The following is a 27,750-nucleotide window of genomic DNA, read 5'->3' on the forward strand; positions in this document are numbered from 1 at the left end:
TCTGTAAAACAGGGATAATACTTTATTTTCAGATATTTGTCTGTATCTCTTAATCCTGGATATAAAATGCTTTGAAGATGACATGCTATTGTAAAGAGCAATGGATTCTCAGCAAACCCATTCCCCGGTCAGTGATGCTAGCTGAGGTCAGCCCTGTGTTCTCTCTGATGTTCCACACCTCCTTGTCTATTTGTGCTGCTCTTTGGCACCAGAAAATTCAGAGCCTCAGCCCTCAGTGGGAACAAGAAAGCATCGAGGGCACCCCACAGGTACAGATTTTGTGTTTTGTTTGTAGACAATGGCAAGGAAAAGAGTATGTACGTGTTGGTACTTTTTTACAGGCACGACACTGCCTGGGTTTCAGCCCAGGCTCTTTGCTCTGCATCACTATCTGCACGCCGCTTCGGCACCCTGCTCTGCACTCAGGGCTGGCTGCCCAGCCCAGTCCCCAAAGGGCAGCTCTAACCACAGAGGTGCAGCCAGAGTCCAGACCCTTTGCCAGTGGGCAGTCAGGCACCTCTCTGAATGGAGCCAGGGTCCGTTCCTGATGTGTGGCACCTCCAGCAGTTACTCCATGAAACAACTGACCACAGCTCTCTATCTTTTATGCCGCAGCTCCTGGCTCTGCCACAGCCACCACGTGCTCTCTCAGGACGCACACTCGGGACATCCTCAGCCTGAATGACACAGCCCACAGTGTCCCACCCAGCGGGTGCGGAGCAGAGGTGATGTGAAAGTGAAAAGGGGAAATGTGCTACACGTTAAACACATGTATCAGCACTGTGATAATTCAGGACCTCAGGCCATGCATAGTATTGCTGAAACTATGTGTAACAATTTATCAGAAATTATCTTATGGTTTATCTCTTACATTCAAGTGAGATGCAGGTGGTGTTCCAATTCATGTGACTGGTTGCACACACTGCTTTTTTCAATTGCTCTGAATATCTTCCTTCATTTGAAAGACACACACAGTACACACTTAATGAACATTCCTGCTGACATTTATATCTATCCTGGATCTGGAAATAATTTCAAGTAAAATAACTTAAAGTCATTTTGCTTGCAATCCATCTTCCCATGTAGCAAAATAAAGCATATCTTTAATTCATGCACATAGAATTTTAGAATGTTGTGTCATTGAAACGGAATTGCAATATTCAGCACTGGAAAATTAGACATTGCCTTCCAGAATAAGTCTTCCTGACACAGATGCTTGAAAATCTCTTGGGAAAGAATAAAAGCACATCAAATTAAACTGAGAACTTTCCTAAGAATTAATTACTGTAATAGGAGAGACTTTTGTAAATGCTAACAGGCTAGAAAATCATGTTACTCCATTAAGGAGAGCGCTGGTACTGTCTGCTGCACAATCTGCTTTTCAGTGTAGATCAACTGATCTTTAATATGGTGGAAAGAGTTAATTCTCCCTGGTAAGTCTGCAGGCAGACCTGTGTGTGAGTGAATGTACCAGGGAAGAGAGGAAGATGTAGGCACAGTACTTGCAAGACCATTCCTCGGGAGAAGCCCTGCTAGGATATCAGTGCTGCTAATGAGAACAAGCATTTGTTTCTGACTGCTGGAAAATGTGAACGTCCAATTCTGTTGCAGAAAGCACACAAACCAGCTGCCTCTGGAGCTGAAAAACATTCTCCACAAGACAGAGGTAAGACAACTTCTCATTTTTACCTGCTTCTCTGTGCAGAGAGCATGCTTCTAGAAATTCACTGCAGAAACCACTGTCTTTTATATCTCATAGCGCTAATGTCTGATAATTTGTTGGTGGTGTTCAAAGCGTCACTGTCTTTAGAGAGAGAATGAGGATGAGTTTTGAAAGAGAATCTAAACTTTGAGGCTTTACTGATTCTAATCTCCTTTGGATGTGCATCTACTGGGAGTTATTTACACACACAGCTGGTTAAGGCAAGTCATGTACTAAACTAACTTCTGCCCGTTTCCTAAGTGCTCCCTTCACTCTTCAGAGTGCAATAGCGTAGAGCGAGGAGATGGTGAGGTTAATGAAGACCGCTGCTAACATTCTACAATACTGGACTATCGCATACTGTTTGGGGTACTAAGCAAAATGGGGTGTTGATAGTAAATGTATCACTTGTATACACCTTGGCTCAAGTGAGATTTCCTTTTTATATTAGTGAGAGCAAAAATCTCTCTCTCTCCATATATACATATCTTGGTATCTGTGTAACCCGAACATTGAAACACAAGTCACCACAGAAATTAGCTACCATTACAGACTTGTGGTTCTTTGCTATCCTAAAGACAAACACAAAAATAACAAGAGAGTTTTTAAGCAGTTTCTTGGAAGAGTTTTACAGTACTCTCCATAGCCCTGCCTCACAAACCATGGGGCAGTAACTAAGGAAAACTGGAAAATATTTCACATGCAAAGTGATTTCAAATCTGGTATTGCACTTTTACCTGGATATGGGGATAACTACAATTGCTAGATCAGACAAGGTGAATAAAAATGACTGAAAGGAAAAAAAATAAGATTTCATGCCTTAAATAAAATCCACTCTTTGCTGGCCAATCTCTTCTGATTGGATACCTGAGATAGATACCCATCAGCAGCAGAATCCAAAGCAACAGAACCAGAAAGTGAAATGCAAAGCTGCAATGGAAGGTGGCATACACATGTCCTTTGCCTGTTAACATGTAATTTATTGTGTCCCCACTAGAAATAAGGTAGCACCAGTCCTGAAACTCTTGTAAGTTAAATAGAACCCAATATCCTGTTTTGCTTTCTTTGCTACTATTGAAAAGGCTCAGAAAAAAATAAGAGGAAAAAAAAAGGCCACAAGTAGTTCCCATTCCTCCCATAAGAAAATTAAAAACAATCTGCAGTATTCTCTTTATGACTAGGACAATGTTTTTTGAGGGAATCTGCAAATTATCTGAGGACAAAAGAGATCTATGTCCTTGGTGCTTAGGCATGACCTCAATTAAGGCCTTGTTTGAATCATTTATTACAGGTGTTTCTTAGGGCTTTGTCATTTCCCTGTCCCTTGGCTATATAGGGAGCAAGGGTCTGCACCTCAAAATCCCTCATGGCATTCCCAGCCTCAGACACCATGTTAATCACAATCCATAGAAAGCAGGAGGCATAAAGGTCTTAGGTTCTTGGCATCTTGATTCTCCATCTGTCCAATGGGCAAAATCACGTCCTTTGGTATCTTACAGCCACATTACAAAAATATCCGCATCAAATAAATCCTGTGAGGCACTTGTCTACTGCAATATGTAGACCTTCCTCAGGACCAGCTGCACCATATGGCAACAATAAAACTGTGCAATCAGAAAGAAGGTTCACGTGCACAGAAGGTTCTTTTGCTAGAGGTGGAACTCCCTACAAACAGAAATAATAGATCATTTGGCACATAATTAAATGTATAGCTCTGTTCTACTAGGCAACCTTCCCTTCTGTGACTAGCTTTCACATACGGACACCCAGGATCTGCAAAAGCAATGGGTTTTTTTTTCTGATCTTTGAGTTCTTGGATCCCTCTTCAGATGGAGGGATAAGAATAGCTGCCTTCACACTTGACAGATGCCTAACGTAACATTACTCTGAAGGAAAGGCAAATTCTTAGAGAGGTTTTAAGGCAGAGCACTGACTAGTAGAGGCTTAGACTCCTGGCAGAAGAAGCTGGCGTTCATTGTGTCCTACCCTGCTCAGGGAAATATGTCTGTGCTCATATTCTTAGAACGCTCTGCACATCCCAGTAAACAGCACTGTGCAAAGAAGCCCCTGCTCTGCCCCCAGCACTTCCCTCTGGCTGCACTCTAAGCTGAGAGTGCTGGTGAGGAGCTCAGGTTGTGAGGTAACAACCTTAAAATCTATGGAGGGTTAACTTTGGCAGAGAGTTACAGTAGCTCAATGCACAAAACAAAAGAAAAATAGAACAAACTGTTTCTCCCTCCATTCCAAAGTCAGCTCTGGAAAAGAATTACATGAAACCCAAGGGAAATCACATACCCATCCTTCTGCTGTCTCACCCAGCTGTTAGCTTTTAGATTTTCAAGGAGTAGCACAAAAGGAATTCTGCACATTACCCGCACCTATGTATAAATCAGTGTGCTTTCACTCTACAAACTGTTGCCATGTATTACACTGAAAGCTGCCAGCACTCTCAGGGCCAGAAGCTTACGGTACGTTTCCACCTCTGACTTCTCACTCCTCCTTTGAGCACAGCAGCCAAGTAACCTGGTGGCACATTTCAGGAAAGCTGGAGGAAACTCAGCAGCAGCGATGCAGCGTGCAGGCTGCGAGAGCGGAGCCCTCAGCCTGCCTGCGTGATGCAACCCCTCCTCCCCCTGCTGCTCAGGAGCGTCTGCTTGAAGCTGGGAACTGCACACAGCTGAGCTCAGAACTTTGGGAATGGCTCTGAGAAGACTGAGGAGCTGGGGGTCAGGAGCTCCGGCAAGCCTGGGAGCTGAGACGCGCTGTAGGAGACTTCTCCTTTCCAAACCCTTCATCTCTGCTAAGGACAAGGCAGACACAGCTCAAAGGCGCTCGCATCTGGAAGGATCTCTATTTGGATTCTGCTGCTGCTAACAGAGCCACTCACATCCACAGAGGAAGAGAGGAAAATTATTTGAAACAGCAAGATACTTTCCAAAGCGAGGAGTGGAAGGAGGCAGATTTTCCCCTCCTTCCCCTTTTGGGAGAAAGGAGTTGCCCAGCCTAGTCATGAGACTTTCTCACACTTCCCAAAGCAGGCTCCTGGAGCTATGACACGGCACCACTGAGTCTGGCTGGCGTAGCCCAGCGCAGCCCCAGCAGCACACCCTGAGTGCAGGCAACCTGGTAGGCACGGAAAATGGAGAATGAGGTTGGCAAATCTGTGGACAATCAAATGGACAAATACATGTAATAATTTGGAAGTTTTCTTTACCTATCTTTGTTTTTATTCTGCTTCCTTTTTCTCCCTGATTTGTCATGCATTTACCCCATACTGATTTAGCTGTGCAGCTAATTCTTTCTTACCCTCCCCTCCTCAATTTAGAGTTACAATAATGGGGAAATCAGAAAGTCAAATGGATATTGTGGAAAAATCAACAAAATCTGGGAAGAAATCCTGGCACTTTGTGGCAATTGGGCTGGCTGTCTTGCTGCTCCTCATGACTTGCTCTGTGGTCGCCCTGGGAATCCTGTATGCCAGCAGCAGAGGTAAGTAACCTGTGAATAATTTTCCTTTTTTCCCTGCTCACAACGTTCAAGTCTTTTCTGCAGAGCCAAATGAAAACAAAAATACAGAGAGAAGGTGAGCTCACCTCTCTGAGGGACTTGGCTATCTCTGCATTGTTCGAAGCTCACTGAGAGAGGATTGTGAGATTTTATTTCATTATTAAATTATACGAAGTAAGATTTAAGTAATTTTGTACATTTTGTTGAGTTTATCATCTGTTTGACCAAGGTCAAAAAATGCTGCACTATTTTAGAGGGGAGATATGCCTGTGTGTGTGTTATTACATTTCCATCTTTTCTAGTACAATATGAAAGCGTAAAGAAGTGTCAGTGCACTGCTGGAGGGGGGGAGAGAGACTTCTTTAATATTGCATCGGGCAATTTGAGCTCCAGCTGAAATGTGCTTCAGTGACTTTCCTGAGAATGACTTGCCAGAAACCTGACAATGAGGCACGGTCGATGTGCTTTGCCTAAAGATATTAATTGCAGAGCAGGGATACTCCCCATTTTTGGGGAGTAATAATTCATGAGAAAAGCCTTTCTTATTGTTTACTTCTTCACTGCCAGCAATTGAGTGTTATCAGCATTTGTTCCAATGCTAGATGAATTCCCTGAGCATTTGGTATTCGTAATGCTCAGCAAGAACTTGTTCATATTTACTCTGCTACCTTAAGAGAGGAGAAAAAACTCCCCTAAGCTAGGTCCTAGAGCAGGCATTTCTGTATCAGAACGTGGAGCTATGAAGAATTTTTGTTGCTTGGATGCATGAAAGGTACGAGAAACCTGCTGCACACATTGCTTCTTGGGTTCAGGCAAATCAAAATGCAGGCATTATTAATATTTGTCCAAATATTGGTCTCACATCCAGATCCATGGGAAGAGTCTGTGCTGCATACAAAGCTAGTGTTGTTTGTGGAAAAGGAATTCCAATATTTCAATATTTTTCAGGCCTGTAGCAGCAATTAAGCTTTCATTTGAAATGTTTCCCAGATTCAGACATTCCCGAGCAGAACGTGAGTGCAAAATGATAGCAAAACTGAAGTGCTGCTTGGCCTGTTAGCTATTTAGCTAATGGAAAATTAGAAGTTTTTTCTTCTTTTATCTACATACCAAGACAAAACAAATCAACAAAAAAGACTGAAGCTCAAGCAGCAGCAGTTAAACAAAAGCTCTTTGGGGATTTTTGATATCTACAGGAGCTTTCACACTCATAAAACTTTGCCTAACTAAGCAAAAAAAAAAAAAAGTTTAGTAAGAATAGCAGAGTAGTATTTGGGTGAGCATAGGAAGGGAGGCAGACAAGTGAAGTCGTTCGTTTGTGAATCTGACTACAGCATGCTCTCAATTACATCTTTCCATCACCACCTACACATACATCTCTGCAGCCTTTTCATAGCTCTCTCTCAGCTACGTTCCACAAATATTTACCAACCTCCAAATCTCATCACTTGTAGCGGTTACAGTTTGAAGAGCATTTCAACACATATTGTAGCTGTCAAGTCATAATGAGTGACTTCTCTGAACAGATGAGAGTTGCAAACAACTCGCATTCTCACCTAACTGCCAGTCCTGACCACTCAAATTATCCATTTAATTGATATTTTATTCACCTCGTGGCTCCCAGGCTTGTAGGTTTCTCTCAGGTAAGATTTGCAGATATTTTCTCTTCGTTTGCATCCCTACTGGTTGTCACTGGTCACACCTATTATACAGGCTGCTAGAGCTGAGGGCCTACTCCTGCACCTGTTAGGCAGTTTACAAGCAAACAAAAAGAAATACAATCCTTGAAGTAAGGAGCACCTTGTTCTGGGATTGGATTTCCAAAAGCCATGCCATGCCCCCTGCATTTCCTATGCTGTGAATGGAATAGATGTGCATTTAAAGAATGGATTTGTGAGAGCCTGCTGACTGGGAGCAGTATCTAACCTCAGCACCAGCACAGAAAGAAAAGGTTGTGGCTGAGATCTGGCTCGCCTCCTAGACTGCCGCTGCCTCATCATTCTTTGGCTCCATGAATGTTCATTAGTGAGGCATCCCAGTCAAAGGAGATGGAGAATTTAAAGAAGTGGCAGCTAACACAAAAGTCACAGAAAAACGACATTTGGGTGGCAAGACTCCTCTCTGTCCCAATTCTGCTAAGATGGAGCTAAGTGAATGCAAAGTGTGAATGCTGTTAGTGGGAGTGCCAGGCCACACACTGGGCTGCAGAAGCCGCCATTGTTCTGACTGCTGATCCCTACCTGAAGTTCTGTCTCAGCTGCACTTACTGACAGACTGTAGGCAAGAGATTACAGGGCACACTGAAGAAGAACTATCTGGGTTATGGAGTCTATCTGAAGACACTGGCATGGACAGTCCTGTCAGAGAAAAGAAGCTAAATTTGGGAATTACATTATCTGTTGCAAACAATGTGCTGTTACAACAGCAACAAAGGCAGCCTGCAGTGCTGACAGCACTCCTGCAGATGGGAACTGTGGGAAAAATAGGTAAGGTGCTGAAAGGTGAAGCTCACTCTTTACTGCCTGATGACAACTGTAGATCTAAATGGCTTCAATGCGTGCCATCCCCAGCCATCTGCGGTTCTCCAAAAGCGCAGTGGCAAAACACTGAACACAAACTGTATGCTTCAGAGACTTCAGAGAATGATTGCTTAGGTTTTGATGTCTAGAAAGAAACTGCAGTAAGACTGTGATAAGCAACTTGTGTTTTTAAAAAAGTCGTCATTCGGAAGATGAACTGCTGGAGAGATCTGCTGTGCTCTACAGTTCTCAGAAATGATTCTCATAACCTGCTGCTTACCAGTAAACATAAAACTGCTCAGTGGCTCCCTGTGAAGTCAAGGCAATGGAATTCTCTTTACTGACTCCAGTGCTGCCATTTTTCTGGTGAGCAGTTGGCCTCTCAATTTGTGTCTGGAGTGCTTCTTTTCTTCTTTCTGGAGCAGGACCACAGCTAAGGTCATTTTATTTAGCTCCATTAAAGCTTACTCTCCTTTATCAGTTCTCTGATGGTGCTTGGCCAGGCTGGAAGTGAGGAATGCCTTCCATCTGACAAGTGTTCATTGGTTGAAAGATGTGTTTTATGTGTTTCCAGTTCTTTGAGGTTCAAGAAGTGCAGCATGCAAAGCCTCAGTCAAGTGAGCAAAGACTCAACAAATACCTCGTGAAGAAAAACAGGACAGTGTTGGTCATACCTCATACACAGTCAGGCTGGCTTAGTTCTTTGTCAGGAAAAAAAACACAAAAGAACCACTTTTAGAAGTAAATTGAGAGCCCCTCACCAGCCATTTCTGATCATCTCTTTTTGTGGCAGAGTTTCAGAGCACTGTGTATGCAACCAAGGTTTCAGAACAGATTTGGCTTCCCTGCTTATGCATCTCAGTTACCTTTTCACAATCACAAGTGCTTTTTGAATGAGGGTTTAGAATCTTGTTGAAAGCAGCTGGATTCCAAAAACCGAAGTTAAACACTGCGAGGTTATATTAAAGGGAGAAATTTCGATTAAAAACAGGCTTCAGCTGAGTCCTGTCCCATCCCTGAGAAATGATGGAAGAAATACAGCATACTCAGTGCGCTCCTTCTCACCTTTACCAGTCCTACTTCTTAAGGAAAATTTCAGCATGGCTTTGAATATTGGCTTTTCCCTAGAAAGAAGTTTGTGTATATATATATATATATATATATATATATAATTTTTTTAACCTTCTCCATGGAAGAACCCATGGCTTTTAAATGTATATTAGGGAGTTTAAGAAACTCCACCAACTGTGCTTGCTTCACCTGGTTAAAAAAAAAAGCTGAACCCCTCCACATGAAGCTTCATATTGTTACACAGATTTTGCTCATCCCATATTCAGACTGCTAGACACTGGACTATTACAGGGCATGCAGTTATTCTAACGCAGACCTACTCCCACGCAGCACAACTACTCTCAGCTGAACCCTGAATGTTACATTCCCAATCACAGTGGGGGCTTTTTATGTTGCTTCCACTGATGAACTTCAAAGCCCTCCTTCCTTCCCTACGGTTTTATTTCTATCTGAATTACTGTAATCTTGTTTGCTCTAATATAAAACACTTGTTTTCATGGGAAGGAAGTTTTGAGCAACTTTTCTGCAAGCACCCTGGAGTAAGGATCAAGGCAAAGTTTATGATCAGGTCTGATGCTGTTACAAAGTTGAGGTGTCAAGCTCCAGATTTCACAGGACCCTGTGTATCACTGCCATCAGGCTCACAGCAGCACATTTAGCAGAGAGCACCAAGCAGGAAGGGCTAGGCACTGCTCCAGCTCCTGCTCACCACTGACACGTTAGCAGCGCACTGGGTTTTTGCAGATTTTCTTCTCCAGAGGAATTTCACAAACCAAGACTAGGTAGTAAAAAAGAGAAAATGAATACCAAAAGTAATACTCTTCAGGTTCTGCTGGAATGAGGGTACAGGTTCATTTCTTCGCATAATAGTGGCACAAGTTGGTTTCTTGTTTGGGTTTTTCCCCCTCTTTTAGAAGCTACTGCAAAAGATTTCTACTACAGAGACAATGAGCAGGTGAGTTAAAACTCACAGTTGAGACTGCTGTTGTAGTTCTTGCACAGAAATGTTCCGCATGGATCCACAGATAAGGGATGTTTTTGACACTGGTATCTTTTACTGACCCTGAGATTGAACTGTTGGTGGATGACACTGGCAGTGACTTCCAGCTAATTCGATCTGCTCTCTTACTCCTTTCTCCACAGGCACTCCCTATGGTACCAATTCAGGCAGTATATGTACCACACCTGGTTGTGTTACAGCAGGTAACGATTCTTATAATGAGTGATTATTGTACAAGTGATGTTTTACAAGTTGTCTACCCAATCTGAATAAAGAAGGCAGGCATTAAGACTGGATAAGTATTAGAGGAATAGAACTATTTCTGTCAAAGGCAGCAAGTATAGCTGTCCTCAAACACAGCTCCATGTGTAAACACTGAGACCAAAAAGAACCCAAACTATTGTTATTTCTCCATTATATATTTTCATGGTAAGGGAGAAAGTCAACATTTCTTCAGCCTGAGCCAGAATGATATGAATTGACCACACAGTCTACACCTATAAAGTATCACAAAAATCCCCTTAGAATTAATTCTGTCAAGGAGAATGGATTGTACACTTGGGGCTATTCATTTTGAGCATCTACTGGTATAACTCCATTATATGCAATTAAGAGAGGTAAGACCACAACACAAATGTTCAGTTACCCCCTGGAAACACTGACTTCATAGGCAGGTACCTAAACTCATGCCTGAAAGGCAGTGAGCTGTGGGAGAATTATCATACTGTCATTCACAGGCTCCCTCTGTAAAGCACTCCAATTGCAGTGCAGATGTCTGCTATCAGATACTTATCTGTGTTTTTAAATAAAGAATACGATCCTTTGAATCCTGATACATGAGCATAAGTCTTAACCGTGTTAAGCAGCATGAGCAAGGTGCCTTCTTTCCAGGCATGTTGGTGGCAGTCTCTGGTAGTCCCAGAGATTACTGGGTAGTTTATGGAACTCAACTCTCTAATTTTGATGTGTAGCTGCTAGAATAATTCAGAATATGGACACAACAGCTGACCCTTGCAAGGATTTCTACCAGTATGCCTGTGGGGGCTGGCTGAACCGACATGTTATCCCAGAAACTAGCTCCAGATACAGCATTTTTGACATCCTGAGAGATGAGCTGGAGGTCATCCTAAAAGGTAGGAATGAGGCTTCTCTATCCTTGGTTACACATTTGTGTTTAATTTCAGCTCTCACTATTTACTGTACATTATGGAGAGAAGTGTTGATTGTGATTGTGATTTTTTTTTCCAGTCCTTTAATCTCTCGGTCTTTTACTACCTCCATTTTGTCATAACATCCTGTTCTCACTAACAATTGGCCACAGGTGGTTTGGTACTAACTTCAAAGGGAGACGGACGAGCTGCGTGCATGTCCTTCCTGACACTTTTTTCTTTTGATAGCTCCTTTAAAGAGCACACTAGTTTAACAGTAATTGAAGCCTAAGGTAACAAGTATTTTTCACAGCCCTGAATTCTCAGTGATTTCTATGAAAAGATCAGAGATCTCCAGGACAAAAATCTCATGGCAATGGTTCTTTGCCCAGGTGTGCTGGAGACTTCAGAGCAAGGGGACAGAGAAGCATTTCAGAAAGCTAAGACACTTTACAAGTCATGCATGAATGAGAGTGAGTCCCTTCTCATTTTGTTCCTTTGTCCAATATCAAATGTACAACCTGAAGTAAAGTCCAGTCAATATCCGTGTAATCTGCATGGCCTTGTCGGGAATAGTATTCTTCAGCCAAATGGATACAGATGCCTTGGTATATTGCATGGATGCTGATTGCCATCCTCAAACATGTAAAGTCTTCCCTTCTGAATACAAAAGTGCAACTCATTTCATTCTTTCCAAAGCAATTCAGTCAAACTCTGAACATATATTTGTTACTTTTATGAAGACTAATGTAGGAGACTGACGATTTCATGGTCTCTCTTGTTTTTCACAATGATAGACTCAATTCCAGATTTAAACTGTAAGGAATATTATCTATTTTTCTTCTTTCTCCATTCCTCCTCACTCCCCAAAACAAAATAGTATTTGTTTTTTCTCTCTCAGGTCTTATAGAGCAGAGAGATTCATTGCCTCTGCTAGAGGTCTTAACAATGGTTGGAGACTGGCCAGTGGCTTCTGCAGACTGGAATAACACCAAAGGTAATACTGTGCCTGAAAGACGCAGAATTATTGACTGCACTAAGGTGACAGCTGTCCTGGATAGCCTGACTTTTGCTTATGAAGAAAAGATTAAAATGTAGGATGCAACACATACATATATGTCCTGTTCAAATTGATACGTTAATAAATAATGTATATTTTTCCTTTTATCTCCAAGAACCAAGCTGGAGCATGGAAGAGAAACTCTCCATAATGAACTCCAGATTTAACAAACGTGTCCTCATTGACATGTTTGTATGGAATGATGACCGGGATTCCAGCAGACATATCATCTATGTAAGAAAAATATTGCAAGGAATTATTTATGTGCACCAGAATTATAACGTGCTCCTATTTCCCCTACATCTGGATTAGCTTTCCATAAAGTCAGTGTGTATACACAACTGGCAAAGTTTATCCAATGGTTCAAGTGTCAGATACGTCTCAAAGTTATTTTGGGAAACATTCCGTGGTAGCATAATTTGCTTTTTCAGCTAAATCAGTGGACCTTTGCTGATTTACAACATTTAAGGATTGAAAATGCTTGTGACTTGCAAAATGATTGTGAGGTTTAATATATAGCAGGATACCATATTTCAAAAGTAGGTATGTATATATTTCAGAGCTTGTTCATGCATTCTTATGCATGAAGTGTAACCCTCAAGTCAAGCAGCTTCTTTTCTCAGTTGCTTAAATTTATTTTTCATTCTCAATGACTACTTAAAGACTTTTCTCAATAACCCATGCTAAGTATCCATCCTGTCATCATCTAGAAATTCAGAGACAGAAGTTGTACCTTCCATCCCACCTCAGTTTCTAGAGAGCTGAAGTTCTCGAATGTTTGGTAGAAGCTCATTGTTGGCCATTCCAACACTGGATGGCATGTGCAGCATTTCATGCTGCCTTTCAAGGACACCTTTGGACAGCACCAGTTCCTGTTCGTCTCTAACTAAAGAAATGTGTATGATCTCCTTCAGATTGACCAACCTAGTTTAGGAATGCCATCCAGAGATTACTACTTTAATGGTGGCAACTACCAAAGGGTAAGTACCCTTTGTAATTTATTTACTGTGTGCTACTAAAGTAATATCATTAAGTATTCCTGTGTTTTGGAAAACTCAACCATATGAATCTTCACATTGCATAGCAGATTATCACATTCACTGCTACGTTTTTTCTCTACTTATACCAAAGTTTCATAAACTTTACAAAAGGACAGAACAAATGTCTAAATATCAGGACTCCACAGAACTGGCTAATTCACACTGATCAGAAGAGGGTTATGTGAACAAAATATAACTGCATTTTATAACTTTTAACAGTTTCTAATTTTGAAGGATAACTTTCACTAAAAAATGTGAATCTATGTTGCTTGTACCTTCTTGTAAAACCACTGGCTCTGGTTGCTATCATAGAAGGTGCTGAAAAGATGGATTATAAGTACGATCTAAGGTGACAATTCTTCTCCTGTATTCGAGCATACAATACCACAAAATGACTCCTGTTCAAGACCAAAATATCCAAAAGTTCACATGTTCATTCAGGAAAAAAAAACCATCAAGTTTTAAATGGAACAGCAAAAGCAATATTAATTAATGAATATAATTACTCGGCTGGTAAGAATCTGCTGCCACTTCCTTCCTCTCCCCCAACATGTTCCCCAATACTACATGACAGTTGTGAGAGACGAAATCCTAGCTGCTCTTCTCTGTCAGCACTCAGGGCAGAAGTGCGAGGTTTCTGCAAATACTTATCAGGCTGTGTTTGCAACAGCTTACTAATTTATCAGTTTCCGAGCTCAAAATAATGCTTTAGTACTTCTTATTTTGTCAATAATGTCATACTGGCAGTGAGGCTTTGCAACTCCACATCAAACTCATTTTCCTAACATGAATTGAAGGGCGTACAGAGAGAACGATCAGCATTTCAGACTCTTGTCTAGTGGCTGTAAAGACAGATTAAAAAAAATAAAAATAAAAACAGAAGAGAGAGACTAGCTTTCTTCTGACTTCGGTGTATTTGAATATATTTCCATATATTATATAGTCTAAAATACATTCCTGTGAAATTTTTATGAGATTGTTTTTCCACACCTTCTGGCCACCTTTATAAACTGCCAACTTCTCTTCATCTGTCTCATAATCCACAACATGCAATCTGCACATGGTTGTGTTGGGAACAACAAAGAGCTGCTCAAAGTTTGCTGGGAGCTGCCGGGACCAGGATTCTATTCTACAAGTTTAACCTTTCTAGTAGGAGTTACATTAAAAGGGATGTTTGTGCATCCCTGCTCAAAAATCAGCCTTGGAACATCTCGTAGGGGGTAGAAAATCAGGCACAGTACACAGATTATCTTTACTTAGCAAAAGAAAACCCAATAGCATTTAAAATAATTAAATAAAAAGGGCTGTGTTTTTAATTTTTATGAATAAAGAGGAGAGACAACCCCTTTTTATTTGCTATTTAACAGCTCACTTCCCACAAACAATGAACCAAACTGATGACCCAAACTCCCCCTCTGCGTTGTCCAGCATCTTTTGGCACAACTCTTACTGAGGCCTGTGGGAGTCCAGCCTGATTAAGGCCTCAGCATTCAGCCTAAAAACACAATCCATTATCATGTAAGTGCCCGGACTCAATTTCACAACAGCTATGTTATTTATCTGGTTTCCAAGGTCTACGGAGGAAGAAAAGTATGCAATAATAGGTAATATTGAGCTTTTTTTGTATCATAGATCTGTACTCAGCAACCAAATATCTTTTCAAGGCCCATTCTGAGGTGTAACTCAGAGCCATAGCTTCCTCTTACAAATAAAGCAAAGGTATCAGTGGGACCCATCCGAGACAGCTTTTCTTTCAGTCAGTAAAAACAGCGTTTAGAGGATTTATGGTATTAATTTCAGAGAACTTAAACCCTTCCATGTTTACCCTGGTACTTTGGCAAGTAGGAATCACTAATTCCCATAGTGCTACTCAAAGCACAGAGCTTTCTTTTTGCTCTGGTTGAAATTCTAACCCAAACTCCAGAGTTAGCTTGCATAGGGATGCAAAAAATGTTGCTTTTGTTATGTGTTTTGAGACTGGGAACTGCACTGCAAGGTATTACAGGATGAACTGAGGTCCTAAGTATTGCAGTAGTATCTATTACAGTAAGGAAAAAGAAAAATTTAGAAAAATAAAAATGGAGCGTAGAAGTTGTGCCACTGAGCCAAACTTTTCCACAGCAGACTGTGTAAAAGCTAAAACAACAATCATTTGCTTAATGACAAATGACAGTAAGCCTTTTCCTTACAACTCTATGCACAAATACAATTTCTTCTGTGCAGGTAAGAGAAGCTTACCTGCAGTTCATGATCACTATTGCTAAAATGATCCGAGAAGACATGAATATGTCCAAGGATGATTTGTTTGTCCAAGAGGAGATGGCAAAGGTTATGGAACTTGAAACAGATATTGCAAATGTGAGTACGGCAATGAAGAACTTCTCAGGATGTTTGGGTAGGAGTAAGGAGGAAGAGTTTTACTCTTTTTTTTCAGCAGTTTGACACAGTAAAAAACTCATGGCCAAGAAAAAAAAAGTAGGGGGGTGAGGAGAGAAGGAAACTTTCTTTCTATGCCATGAGCAGCCCAGAAATCAGAGCCTCTGCGTGTATAATTATGTCTACTGTACGCACTGCTATCACATCTGCTCTAGTCCTGTCCATACTGTTTTTTGGAAGTCTCCTAAAGCAAAATACTTCATGTTCTGCTAAACATACACCATGATAACCCCAGGGCTAGCTCCCTTGCATCATTAGTTTGTGGTTTTTTGGGGTGCTGTGGACTTGTAAAAGCTTGGTTGTCCATTCTGAGGAAGATGAAGGGAATCTCTTGGTTCAACATATTAATGAATCATCGTTGAATTAGTGGTGCCTGAGTTGTTGTACTGAAGTGTAGAAAGCAACACTGGACACCAACTTTGTGCTCTCATTCCTCCCCCACAAAAAAATGAACCTGCTTTTATTCTCAGTAATGTTTAAGTGTGTACATGTGCACACATTCATGTGACTTCAGCCATTGACATCTCTGTCAGCTGATAATGGTAATAACTTTGTGAATGTCTTCAGGCAACTACCCCAGCAGAAGAAAGGCATGATGTAACCTTGTTATACAACAAAATGACCTTAAAAGAGCTACAGGAAAAGTTTGCATTGAACGTAAGTGTTCTCTAGTGACTGTTGCTTCTACTACCAACACTAGAACATTCAGTGGCATGGACTGTAGAAAGTGTGGACAGTTACTAAGGCACTTAACACCAGGAGTATGTGTCTTCCTTTCTGCCTAGGAATTTAACTGGACCTTCTTCATCCAAGGAGTCATGTCTTCAGTAAGTGTTCAGGTTGACCCTGAAGAAGAAGTTGTTGTATATGGCATGCCCTACTTGCAAGAGCTGAAAGCAATTATCTCCAAGTACTCAGCAAGGTAAAAAAATAAAATTTGGAAGGATATCCAGGAAAATAGTCACAGAAATACTGTGGAAAAAAGTTATTGAGCCCACTTGCTAGTTCTTCTAGGGCTTCTCTTAGAAAAAAGAATCATACAGCTTCACTGTATGATGTTCCTCTGACAGTCTGCACTAATGTTACTTTTTATAAGGGATTAAACTCAGCTTTGCTTTCCACACAGCACCATCCAGAACTACCTCATCTGGCGACTGGTAATTGATCGAGTCAGCAGCCTGAGTCGGCGTTTCAAGGATGCTCGAGCCAGCTACAGGAAGGTATTCCCTCTCTGCCAGTACTATGCTCTGCAGTCTCATTAGGAAGAGAGTCCCCCGTTCACCAAGTCCAGTCCTTGTCAATACAAAGACATTGTTAGAGCATGTAATCATCAAACAAAGTTAAGAGAACAACAGAAACTCTTAAGTTAGCCTTCTCTTTAGGCAGCAGTTTGGCAGAGGATTTTTAATAAAAGACGTGTCAGCACAATTGATCCTGTGGTGTTTTATATTCCAGGCACTTTATGGGACAACGCTGGAAGAAGCCCGCTGGAGGGAATGCGTGAGTTATGTCAACAACAACATGGAGAACGCAGTAGGAGCAATGTATGTCAGGGAGACATTTGCTGGTGAGAGCAAGAGGATGGTATGTAGTTTCCCCTTTGTACTATTGTATATCCAGTGCCCACAGTGAGCATTCCCCTCCATCTGATCTCCCAGCCTATTTTATCTGGTAAAGATACCCACCAGCCATGAGTCAGAAAGCATAAGAACTCATTTGTGATTCTCTTTTAAATGCCAGGTGCAAAACAGAGAATTCTGGGGAAATCAGTTTTCAATAGGAAACCCTTCATCACCTTAGCTGTGTTTGGGAAAAATAGCATGTAAATAATTCATTTTTTAACTACCTCTCTTTTAGGTCCAAGATTTAATAGATAAGATTCGTGAAGTGTTCATTGAGACCTTAGATGAGTTACAGTGGATGGACGAGGCATCTAAAGCAAAAGCTCGTGAGAAGGTCAGAGAGAACGTGAAACTTCAGTATTCTTTCATGAATATGAAATCTTTGGAATACTGTAGCATGACTGTTTCCAAATGAGAAAAGTTTAATATTCACTATCCTGTTATTTATTATCCATCCTGTGACATTGTCCTTTTTTTATCCTCACATTATAAGTGAGAAGATGACACCCAATGCATCAACTAATATGACAACTGAATACAATGCAATTCCTCAAAGGAAACTTTTCATTGACTTTAGAACTATTGGCACTGTTGCAATATAAATAAAAAGAAGTTAAGGCAAATCCTGTCAAACAGTGCTGTAGGGTCTGCAAGTTTACCATAGTGGAAACCTGGAGAGGAGAAGGAGATTGTATGTTCCATGGTTTTTGTTTGTTTGTTTGAAGACTCATTAGGCAGTATGGATGTTTTCAGCTACTTGCATCCCCAGTTCTCATGAACAGGTGGGCAGTAACAAAAATGAATTTGAATCAAAGGAGGAAAGGTTAAACTCTTTTCTTCTAGGCACTGGCAATTAAAGAACAGATTGGCTACCCAGATTATATTTTGGAAGATCAGAATGAAAAACTAGATCAAGAATATGCCAATGTAAGTACACTGTATGTACCTCAGTAAGTACCTCACCTCTATATAAAAGCCTACACTTATTTTCTTGCCACATCAAGTGTTTATACCTAAGTAGCTATCATTTCCAAGTGACTAGAAAGCATATAAACTTGACTGTATGGAACTCTTGAGAAAATAAGTAGCTCTCTGCATGCATTTATAAGTGATACTTTGCAATCACAATATTTTAGAAGCTGCATTCAGTGGCACAAATGATTCCTCATTAAGCACATCTTACCAATACCAAAATATCTGTTTCTTCAGCTAAACTTCAGTGAACACAATTACTTTGAAAACATCCTAGAAAATCTGAGAGCTGGAGCCCAAAAGAGCTTGAAAAAGCTTCGAGAAAGAGTTGACCAAGACATGTAAGTTTCAAGGACCATGTGCATGCTAGATACATCATCTTAAGTCCTGAAATAATGGTGTTATTGTGTTAAGTCATATGCTGCAGATAAGTAAGAATGCTTACGTTTACATCTCCTGGAAGATGTGAACACGTTCTGGTTTGCTTAAGCAGGGAATAATTAAACTTCAGAGCAGCTTACAAGTAGCTATGTCAAGATAATGGTAGAAGGCACCACAAGACTCTGAGAGGACAAAAGATGCGGGAAGAGGAACATGCTGCTGATGCCTGATGCTGCTAAACACTTGCCATAAGTTCATGGCTTCAGACTGTTACTGCCTTGAATTGGGCTGACCAGAAGTGTATGTCAGGTAGAAGAGAAGGAGGGGGGATGGAAGGGGAGAAATACGAAGAATAAAAAGTTGTCAAGCTATGGGGAAGATTTTCCAAGAGAAGCTTACTTCAAACAAGAATTACTTCTCGAAGTTAATACTCATTATCTATGAAACATTGGACTCCAAATGCAGACATTTGTATATCTGACTCCAGATTTGCAGTGACTGTGATTATTCAGTTTTAATTAAAATTTTTCAACAGATAAGTTGGGTCTTAACTTCTAATTTGAGTAACTGCCTTCTGCTGCTCCGAATGTCTTCTAAATGTTAGTTTTCTTATGAATGTAATACTTTTAATTTCCTCTTAAGCTCAGATAATGTGAAAGTGACCTGGTAAACAGCTACTGCATTCCACCCCAGTGTCATTGTTGAACATCCAAGAGCAAATGTGTTTCTCTCTTTAATTTGGTATTCTTTTGGATGAAAGATGCCAATAAGTGAGACATCAGCTATTTCCTATTCTGAGTATTTCTTTACAACTGCATTCAGTGGCACCCTTCTTCCCTCTCTCAATCCTTTTCTTAAATGCAATCTACATCTGTGAATAAGAATAGTTCAGTAAAAAGAAGGTTTAAAAAATTCATAACTGACTTTGTGTGCAACATTTATTTTCAGATGGATAATTGGAGCTGCAGTGGTCAACGCATTCTATTCTCCCAATCGGAACCAGATAGGTAGGTTAATAACGACTTTAAACAGCTGCATGGAACTAGTTAACCTGTTATTGCTTCAGAAGTGTGCAAGTCTGCTGTCTGGAGGCAAACCTGCCTGAGCATTTGTGGAAGCTGAGGGCAAGGTAGGCAGGCTGTTCTTTTCAAGCAGCAGCTTTGTTGATGAATATTCAACTCCCCGCCCCCCTACTTGGCAGGCATAGTTCATATACTGTAATTGGAACGGCCTTATGTTTGAAAGCCTGAGACAGTAACTGCTGCTATACAAGTGCCAGCTTCAGCGACAAGGGAATGCTCGGAGTGTGCTCTGGGCTGTTTCTACTCATATTTCCACATTCCTGATAAACATAAGGGCAGCCTTCCAGATTGCTCTCTGTGCAGATGGTACAGAAATAATTTTGCTGAGAGGTGTACTACACTAAAGAAACTTGCCTCTGTTTAAAGGATGTTAGAGCTGAGATATTTTGCTGAGTTGCTAGTCTGATCCCTCTTGTTCTTAGTAGCCAAGATCTCAGATGCAAAAAGACATGATGAACGTGTCTGGTTTCACATACTCCCCAGTCTCTGAGCTCATGCAGGTGGCCAGAATTTCAGGTTAAGCCTGGAGATATTATAGAGTCCTTGCTGAACTCTGAGAACCTCAAACAGGAGAGGAACCAAATCATTTCTACTTCGTAGTGTTTATTTGCATTCCCAGAGCAACAAGAGTATCTACTATGTTAAGTACTGCCCAATACAGCAAGAGAAAAATGTGTGCCTTTTTTGACCAGACAGCAACTGTATCCTCACAGCATCAAGCTAAAACCACAGCCCCAGGGCAAGATTTATATAATCTATTTCTTAAGGCAGGAACATCCAAAGCACTCATGATTTGACCCTTTAGCTTCATCAGAAAGAACTATTTCCCACTTGTGGAGCTTCCATTTACTTCTATACTGTAGGTACAACAAAGCTATGACTGGTCCTTCAGCCTCAGCTGCACTCCTCCCATAGCTTGCTACCAGACACCATCGTGGTGCTGCACTTGTATTCACTACCAGGCTATTTAGCTGCACCATCCCTGTTTATTGACACTGGTTTTATACTGACTGTAATCAGCTGTGAGCCAGCTTTCCTGGCAGTGAACTCAGGTCTTAAAGAAGCCTGGTTCCTCTACAACTTTGCTCTTGTAAACAATGTGGAAGTAACTGGCTTAACTCGTAGATGAATATGCAAGCCAAAAATCCAAGCACAGCTGCTGCCAGTAGTGTAGATGTTAGTTAAATCCTGCTTCTTCCTGTCTCTAGTTTGTGGAAACTAATTTTCCACACTTGTTTCAGTCTCCTGCTTCTTCCTTACTGCCATTTGTCTCATGAATTTCTCCCCAAAACTGCATGGATAAAATCTTTGAAGACATGGGTCTTTGAACAAAGTATCTGTTATATAATTACAACATTTCAATTCTTAGAAAATGTCATACTAGAATTAAGTGCTTTCAGTCTGAATTCTAGAAACACATGTGTCTTTCATTTTCCATACATGGGAAGAAGACTAAATCCCATTGCTTCTATATAAGGCTTTTCTCAGAAAGACTGAAAGGGACAGGCCTCCTGCTGCCCTCCCACGACTGACATGCAAGTGCATTTGGAGCTCTGTAGCAGTTACTGCTCTGCATGTTTTACATGCTGGGTGTTTTTGGTGGTAATCAGCATATGATTGCTCACCTTTCTGCACCAAAAATAAAGCAATAAAACATCCATTAGATCCCCTATAAAATGGCTTTAAAACACAAACTGTACTCATCTCCAGGAGACAGTTCCTAAACCTCCTGTTCTTCGCTCACTGCATTATATGTTACAGATCAAATGAGGCTAAAGCTGAAATGTAAATGATGCTTGGTTCTCAAAGGAGATACTGTAATTGCAGATGTGCTAAATTAAACCTTTATTAACTTGTCATTCTCCATTTATACGGAGGGAAGCAAATTCACATGAGAAGGCAAGATGGTGTGTGCTTCTAATAATTTTATATTTTAGATTCTCTCCTGACCTTTCAAGCAAATAACCACTTAGTTTGCCAAGCATGCAGAAATAAAGCTATCTGGCTTCCAGTACCTCCCTCTCTCTTCCTCTTTGCAGTTTTTCCTGCTGGGATTCTACAGCCTCCATTCTTCAGCAAACACCAACCACAAGCCCTGAACTTTGGAGGAATTGGGATGGTTATTGGGCATGAAATTACTCATGGCTTTGATGACAATGGTGAGAAGATAACTCAGAAAGTATTCTTCTATCAGTTGCATTCATTACGTTCTAAGAAATAAAAATTATACGCTTCTGTGATTGAAGTCTCCATGCACAAGCATCCACATACCTGCTAAGTTAATTATCTGGGAGCAATACATGCACACTATGAGCGTTCTCTTGAACGTTTTTCACTGAATTTAGCAGGCCACTCAAGGTGTCAAGCAGACTTTTGAAACAAATTGAGTCAATGGCAATTCTCAGGAAAACCTGTTGCTTCTGCAGCATCATCAAATTTGGGAATACTGTCAGTACAAGCAGGTATACTGGCTTCTAAAGTGAAATGAAATCTGTGCTCTGTGTCCTTCCTTCTTTCCTTCTTTTTGATAAAAGAGCCGGTAGCACTGTCCTGAAATACAGGAAACGTTTTTCTCCCAGTGTAAACTTATGAAATAAATTTACTTTGTTATCTTTCTATGATGCAGTGTAAAACAGTTTTGAACAAAGTCCCACTTCTGATACTGTATGGCAGTAATGTATTGAATTTTTCACATAGGTAGGAATTTTGATAAAGATGGGAATATGTTTGACTGGTGGAGCAATTTCTCAGCTATGCATTTCAAGGAGCAGTCTCGCTGCATGGTTTATCAGTATGGGAACTACACGTGGGAGCTGGCTGGAGGACAAAACGTAAGTACGGCTGCCAGGAACAGGCATAGACAGGATCTTTTGTTTTAGGACATTTAGGGGAAGTAGAGGCTGATGCAGGTTTGAAAACAGCCATCTCGAGCACTTGGTGCAAATTCAGTAATAGAGTTTAAACAGTCTCTAGAGATAAGAATTCAGCAGTCCCCACTACTTCTTGAAGAAAAAACTCCTAGTTTTAGATTTACTTCTCTTCCAAAGCCTGCCTTCAATAAACCAATGAAAAGGACAGATTTCCATCTAAAATTTGAAGTAAGAATTTCTGAAAAAAATATAAAAATAGGAGATGAATGAAAAAGCTAGCATAGCCTAGAAAAACAGCAACACTTCTGCAAGCTGGGTTAATAGTGAGCTGGGATCATGTGTGCTTTTGCTGCCTGACCCTATTTAGAGTATTTTGCAGGAAGAGGGAAAATCTGGTGTTTGCTTCTGCATCTTGCCATTCCTGCTAGCGTACGTTCTGCCCAGCAGCTCAAAGTCTGTTCATTTTATATTCTTAGCCAAACTTCTATTCCAATCTACATCTTTCATCCTTTTAATTCCTCATTTACATTCTCTCCTTTCTTCGTCCTAGCACAAAGTCACTGCTACCTTCTGTTCCAGACATGACCATCAGCTTGCTTCAGCTCGTGGTTTGTAGGTGACTGATGCTACTGACTGTAGAGTAAATGAATGATTATTCTTTTACAGGTCAGTGGAATAAGCACGTTAGGAGAAAATATTGCAGATAATGGAGGAGTCCGACAGGCTTATAAGGTAAATTTCAAATATGCTGTGAGTTATTTTTGCCTGACATTCAGCAATTCAGAAATTCAGGTTGCTTTATATAGCATAGAAAAACGGACAATTAACATGTTATTACCCTGTTCATAAAGCTCAAGCCTAGTTATATGTCTGGAAGTCTACCTTCCAATAAATCCAAACCCAGTGTAGGACTGCTGGCATTCTTGCACCCAGGAGAAGAACACAGTTACACTTTGATGTAACATAATGCTTGATGCTGCACACTTCAGTTTCAGGTAAACAAGGGCCATGTCCATAAACAGCCACAATGTCATGCAGGAAAAAGGTAAAACACTCTCAGTTTTCTAAAGCCCCTAATTCTGAAAATGGCAGCTATGACTTCAAGCAGCTTATCACATGGCAGCAGACTCTAATTTCTAAGCAGTACAGTTTTGTGATATTATGAAGCAGAGCAACTGTGGTCTTTTCAAGTTTTTTCTCTCACGCTTTTCATCTTTGATCTCAAAAGTGACACATCAGGTAAGACAAGAAAAGAACACATGGATGTTCTGTCTCCTTCTCAAAAGGAATACAGATCATAACTACCAGAGTAGCTGTCTCTAAACACTTAGCTCCTTCTGTGGCTTCCTTTGTCTTACAAGCTTTAGGGAAATAATGCAGAGAAGTTTCTTCTAACTTGATGCTATTTATTTTTTGTAGTAAGCAGGAAAAAAAATGCAAGAATTGATAATTTCAGAACTCTTCTTTCCATGATAAAAAGGTTGTTTCAACTAGTCAATTATTTTCAAAATAAGAGAAATGCAACTGATATTGCAGAGCACTGCCTCTCTGCTGTGGCTGAAAAATGATGTTTAGCACAATGCTCTCTGTTAAAAACACCACTGCACATCGTCCTATTTCAACAGGGGAAGACAGCTTCTACCCTCAGGGAAGTCCAGAATCCGTAGTCCTCCAGGTTTACAAGCCATCGTTATGAATAGGAACACAGTATTTATTGGCACTAAGGTTCTTTCCATGTGGAGCTCAAGCGTGAGCATGGAATGTTCTTTTCTAAGAATAATCCTAGCAGATGTCAGGGTGAAACTTCTTCTCTCCGGCTGTGAAGATGGTGACAGTTATGGGTGTTTATAGAAGAACATCCTGAATTTTCAGAAATCTAAACTGAAGAGTCTGAGGAATACCATTAAAATTAATTACTTCACTAATGTGAATATATACGTGATTCTAAGATGTATTACAAATGTGGAAGAGCAGCGTGGTATGACACATGTCCTGTATACAGAATCTGCTGAGGCTCTGTGCTGCTGAATGCATCTGAACCCCCCAGTTCTACCTTTGTGTGCTTTGGGACTACCTCAGCAACCACAAGAATAAGGTGATAGAACATTTGAAATTAATCAGCATGAGGACACATTAACTTGTCTCCATTATGTCAATATACCTAAAAAAAGAAAATTGGCCAATTAATGTGTAACAATAAGAGGTAATGGATTTAACATTGAGCAAGATTATTATCTGCTATTTTATAAGCAGTTACCTGAAGACACAGAAATCATCAGCACAGAAGTACAGAGAAGACTTAACGCTTCTTTTCTAGATGCAAAAAAATCCTACAGAAAAAGTAATGTAAAAGCTGATGATTTTACTCCAAACTGCAGTCACAGTCATTCTGCCTCTGTTGCTTTATTGAGCCTGTATATATGTCCAGCTACACTTGAGGTGAAAGTACCTGTCCCGTGTTGCCACGCTTGCTTGCTGAGACACAGTAGCAAACAAATGGTCCATCAGGGTGGTAGGTCCTACCTTTAGGTAAAGCAATAAGAAATTCAGAATGGATCTGCAAGTGCCTCCTTAAAGAAGAAACATAGTTTCCTGCTGTGGAAGTTCACTCCCAGTAAGAGCTACAAACCAAAAACTCAAGTTCCATGGAAGAAAATAGAATTTTTTTCCCTGGTTTATGATCAGTCTTCAGTTCAAAGATTTCTCCAAAGCTGACTGCAAATTATCTTCATGTGCTTAATTTGTTCATACAGAGAAGTCAATAGAATAATTGTGATGACTTTTTTTCCCATAAAATTAGCCATATTATTTGTATCAGAAAGACAAAAATTAGGAAAACATAGCAGAAAACATATTGAGTTCACACACAACTCTGATTGAATTCTCTCACTTCAGTATAACATTCAGAACACCCATTGTGTATGAATAGGCCATCCTGTTGCTTCACTGAATTGAATCTACAATAATTTCTAGGCTTATTTAAAATGGCTGGAACAGGAAGGGAAGGAACCAAAGTTGCCCGGACTGAATCTGTCCCACAAGCAGCTTTTCTTCCTCAACTTTGCCCAGGTAAGAACACTCAGAAACCCACAGACTAGACTAAAGTTTAGGGTTCTCCCTAAAGTTCCACTTGTAAAGTGATTCACCACTGGCTCCATGCATATTCAGATTACAGATGTTGCTACTGATTCCACTTATTTCCCTACATTTCACTTTATTTCAATGCAGAAACAGTAAATTTGCAGAGTTCATTTTCTCCCTACAACCTGGATGAGAAATTCTCATATGTTTTCAGTCGTAGACTAACAAATGTTTGACAGTAGGGGACTTAACATTGTGCCTCCCAGACTGTCTCTCTTAAACTCATCCCTTTGAGGAAACACATAAGTGACATTAATCGAGAGCTAGTTTATCTATTCCAAAGATACTGATAAAACTAAAACTAATTAGAAAAACAATTGTGTCTATTCTGCTTCCTCTCTAAAACACACTCCAACGATATTGTAATAAATAGGGTCGCCTCTCAGGAACTTTGAAAAATGAGAAGAAAGTACCCAAATTGAATTTCCTTTAATACTGATCTGCTAATTATTAATTCTCCTCATCTAGGTCTGGTGTGGTTCCTACAGACCAGAATATGCTAGCCAGTCAATAAAGACAGATGTTCACAGCCCTCTGAAATACAGGTGGGTTTATTTACTGATGGATAGCATTATCTGGTTCAATCCTTTGCACTAGTAAGTGCAAAAACAGAGTGCTGCAATGCCAGCAGCTACGTGCTAACAGACAAGATAAACTCAGGCTAACTTACAGAAATTCTCCCACTTAGGATGCTGCTGAAGAGTACATTCCTTTACTAGTCCAGTGAATTTGCCAATCTATAGAGAATGTTTGTTCGAGCATTTCAGTAGTTATGTCAACCTTGTTCTTCTTGCAGAGTTAAAGTGTGTGATGCTCTGAGACTGTAACTGAGTAACCTGACTAAATTACATCATGAACGTAGTTTTCTGTTTTCCAGAGCAATTATCTCCATGCACTGTTCCCTTATAAATAAGTTTCTTCTCTTTGTTCAGGGTGATGGGATCTTTGCAGAACTTTGAAGCCTTCTCAGAGGTGTTTCACTGTAAAAAAGGCACTGCCATGCATCCTGCAGACAAATGCAGAGTGTGGTAACCAAAGGACTACTGGCAAGAATGATAAACACTGGTGACACAATGAACAGTTCTTGCCAACTACGTGCCTGATGTTCTCCCACTCAGTCACAGCCAAGGCTAATGGTGCAGCTACTGTAGTGAGAATCAAGGAAACTGCAGCACTCAAGCTTTCATGGTTCCACTGGGAAGTATGGAAGTATCTCAGTGACTGATGGGCCGTGCTGAAAGCCGCAGTGTGCTCCGGAACAGAAACGACTGTTGGAAATGACATCCTGACTGTTACTAAGATACCACATCAGGGTTACAAAGACTAGTTCTTCAAACAAACAAACCCAACAAACCAACAAGCAACTGCACATCTATTTTTCAGAAAACAACAATAATTTTAATATGTCTTACAATGACGCCTTCTGAGACTCAGCAAACCCGTTGGAAGTGTTTCACAGAACTGTTTTCTAGTATTCCGATTCAGTTTCTAGTGCATTCTTCCCAAATTCAGGTTAAATCTAGTTTAAATTCTCATGTTGTCTGTCTACTTGCACTTTGATTACTGCTTTGATGTAAGAGATTGCTATTTGTCTTGAGACGTTGCCAAGTGAGCTGTATGTTAAATGCCTGTCGGCTGCTGACTTCATGCAAAGCTGTACTCTTCTACTGCACTTGAGTTCTTCTGCTCCAAAGAGCAACTGTAACGTGACCTTAAAGTGAGTATTGCCAGATAGAAAGTCACATTTATAGGAATACAAATTCTATTGTTATAGATAAAATATGTGGTCTCTTCCTGCAGAGATGTATTTAAGAAGATGCTTATTCTTGTAGAAGTGTATAAAATACTTTTGGGCAAATAGCAAACGTGAAAATGAAAACAATTTTGTTGTTTTAATCCCGTGCCTTTTCATTTTGCCATAATCTATTTTACAGAACTTACACTTGAAAAATGTAACATCATTATTTTTAATTAAAAAAAAAAACACAATAGCCAATTCAGCAAGGATTTTAATATAGAAATATTTGGGTGACCTTCTTCAGTAAGTGTTCCAATATGATGATGATACTTTAAAATGCCAGCGCTTAATACTACATTTTAAATACTCTTCCAGCAAATGTTTTTCTTTCTAGCAGAGAGATCACTGAAAAGCGAGATACTAACTACTGGTGCTTAGCTTGTGAAGTGCCAAATCACACT

General features: G+C 40.4%; 1 protein-coding gene and 1 long non-coding RNA gene across 4 annotated transcripts in view; one reads left to right on the forward strand and one right to left on the reverse strand.

Annotated features, from left to right (window-relative positions):
- Window positions 1-27,750, reverse strand: part of LOC110408645 — a 49,515-nt gene that overhangs the window by 16,417 nt on the left and 5,348 nt on the right. The gene's annotated exons all lie outside the window — the stretch shown is intronic.
- On the forward strand, window positions 30-27,535 carry MMEL1 (membrane metalloendopeptidase like 1). Of its 3 annotated transcripts, XM_021417580.1 has the most exons (25): window positions 30-269; window positions 616-725; window positions 1,612-1,666; window positions 5,028-5,191; window positions 9,943-10,002; window positions 10,771-10,932; window positions 11,340-11,420; window positions 11,849-11,944; window positions 12,123-12,241; window positions 12,922-12,987; window positions 15,271-15,405; window positions 16,051-16,140; window positions 16,269-16,405; window positions 16,610-16,703; window positions 16,939-17,067; window positions 17,341-17,439; window positions 17,949-18,032; window positions 18,315-18,418; window positions 19,407-19,465; window positions 21,580-21,699; window positions 22,238-22,371; window positions 23,077-23,142; window positions 25,384-25,479; window positions 26,020-26,096; window positions 26,484-27,535. In XM_021417580.1, the coding sequence occupies exons 4-25, from the start codon at window positions 5,038-5,040 to the stop codon at window positions 26,581-26,583; spliced, it is 2,262 nt and encodes a 753-aa protein (XP_021273255.1). In that variant the 5' UTR covers window positions 30-269; window positions 616-725; window positions 1,612-1,666; window positions 5,028-5,037; the 3' UTR covers window positions 26,584-27,535. The 3 variants fall into 3 exon arrangements, with proteins under 3 accessions (XP_021273255.1, XP_021273256.1, XP_021273254.1); XM_021417579.1 differs by lacking the exons at window positions 30-269; window positions 616-725; window positions 1,612-1,666 and adding an exon at window positions 4,369-4,891; XM_021417581.1 differs by lacking the exons at window positions 30-269; window positions 616-725; window positions 1,612-1,666; window positions 16,051-16,140 and adding an exon at window positions 4,366-4,891.

This window comes from Numida meleagris, chromosome 20, assembly GCF_002078875.1.
Source record: "Numida meleagris isolate 19003 breed g44 Domestic line chromosome 20, NumMel1.0, whole genome shotgun sequence".
Classification (NCBI taxonomy): Eukaryota; Metazoa; Chordata; class Aves; order Galliformes; family Numididae; genus Numida; species Numida meleagris.

Excerpts from the sequence above, each read along its gene's own strand:
- MMEL1 (XM_021417579.1), top strand. The coding sequence starts at position 4,842 with ATGGAGAATGAGGTTGGCAAATCTGTGGACAATCAAATGGACAAATAC. Across the intron at positions 18,033-18,314 it reads TAGATCAAGAATATGCCAAT|CTAAACTTCAGTGAACACAA; the intron begins GTAAGTACACTG and ends CTGTTTCTTCAG. Across the intron at positions 21,700-22,237 it reads TCATGGCTTTGATGACAATG|GTAGGAATTTTGATAAAGAT; the intron begins GTGAGAAGATAA and ends TTTTTCACATAG.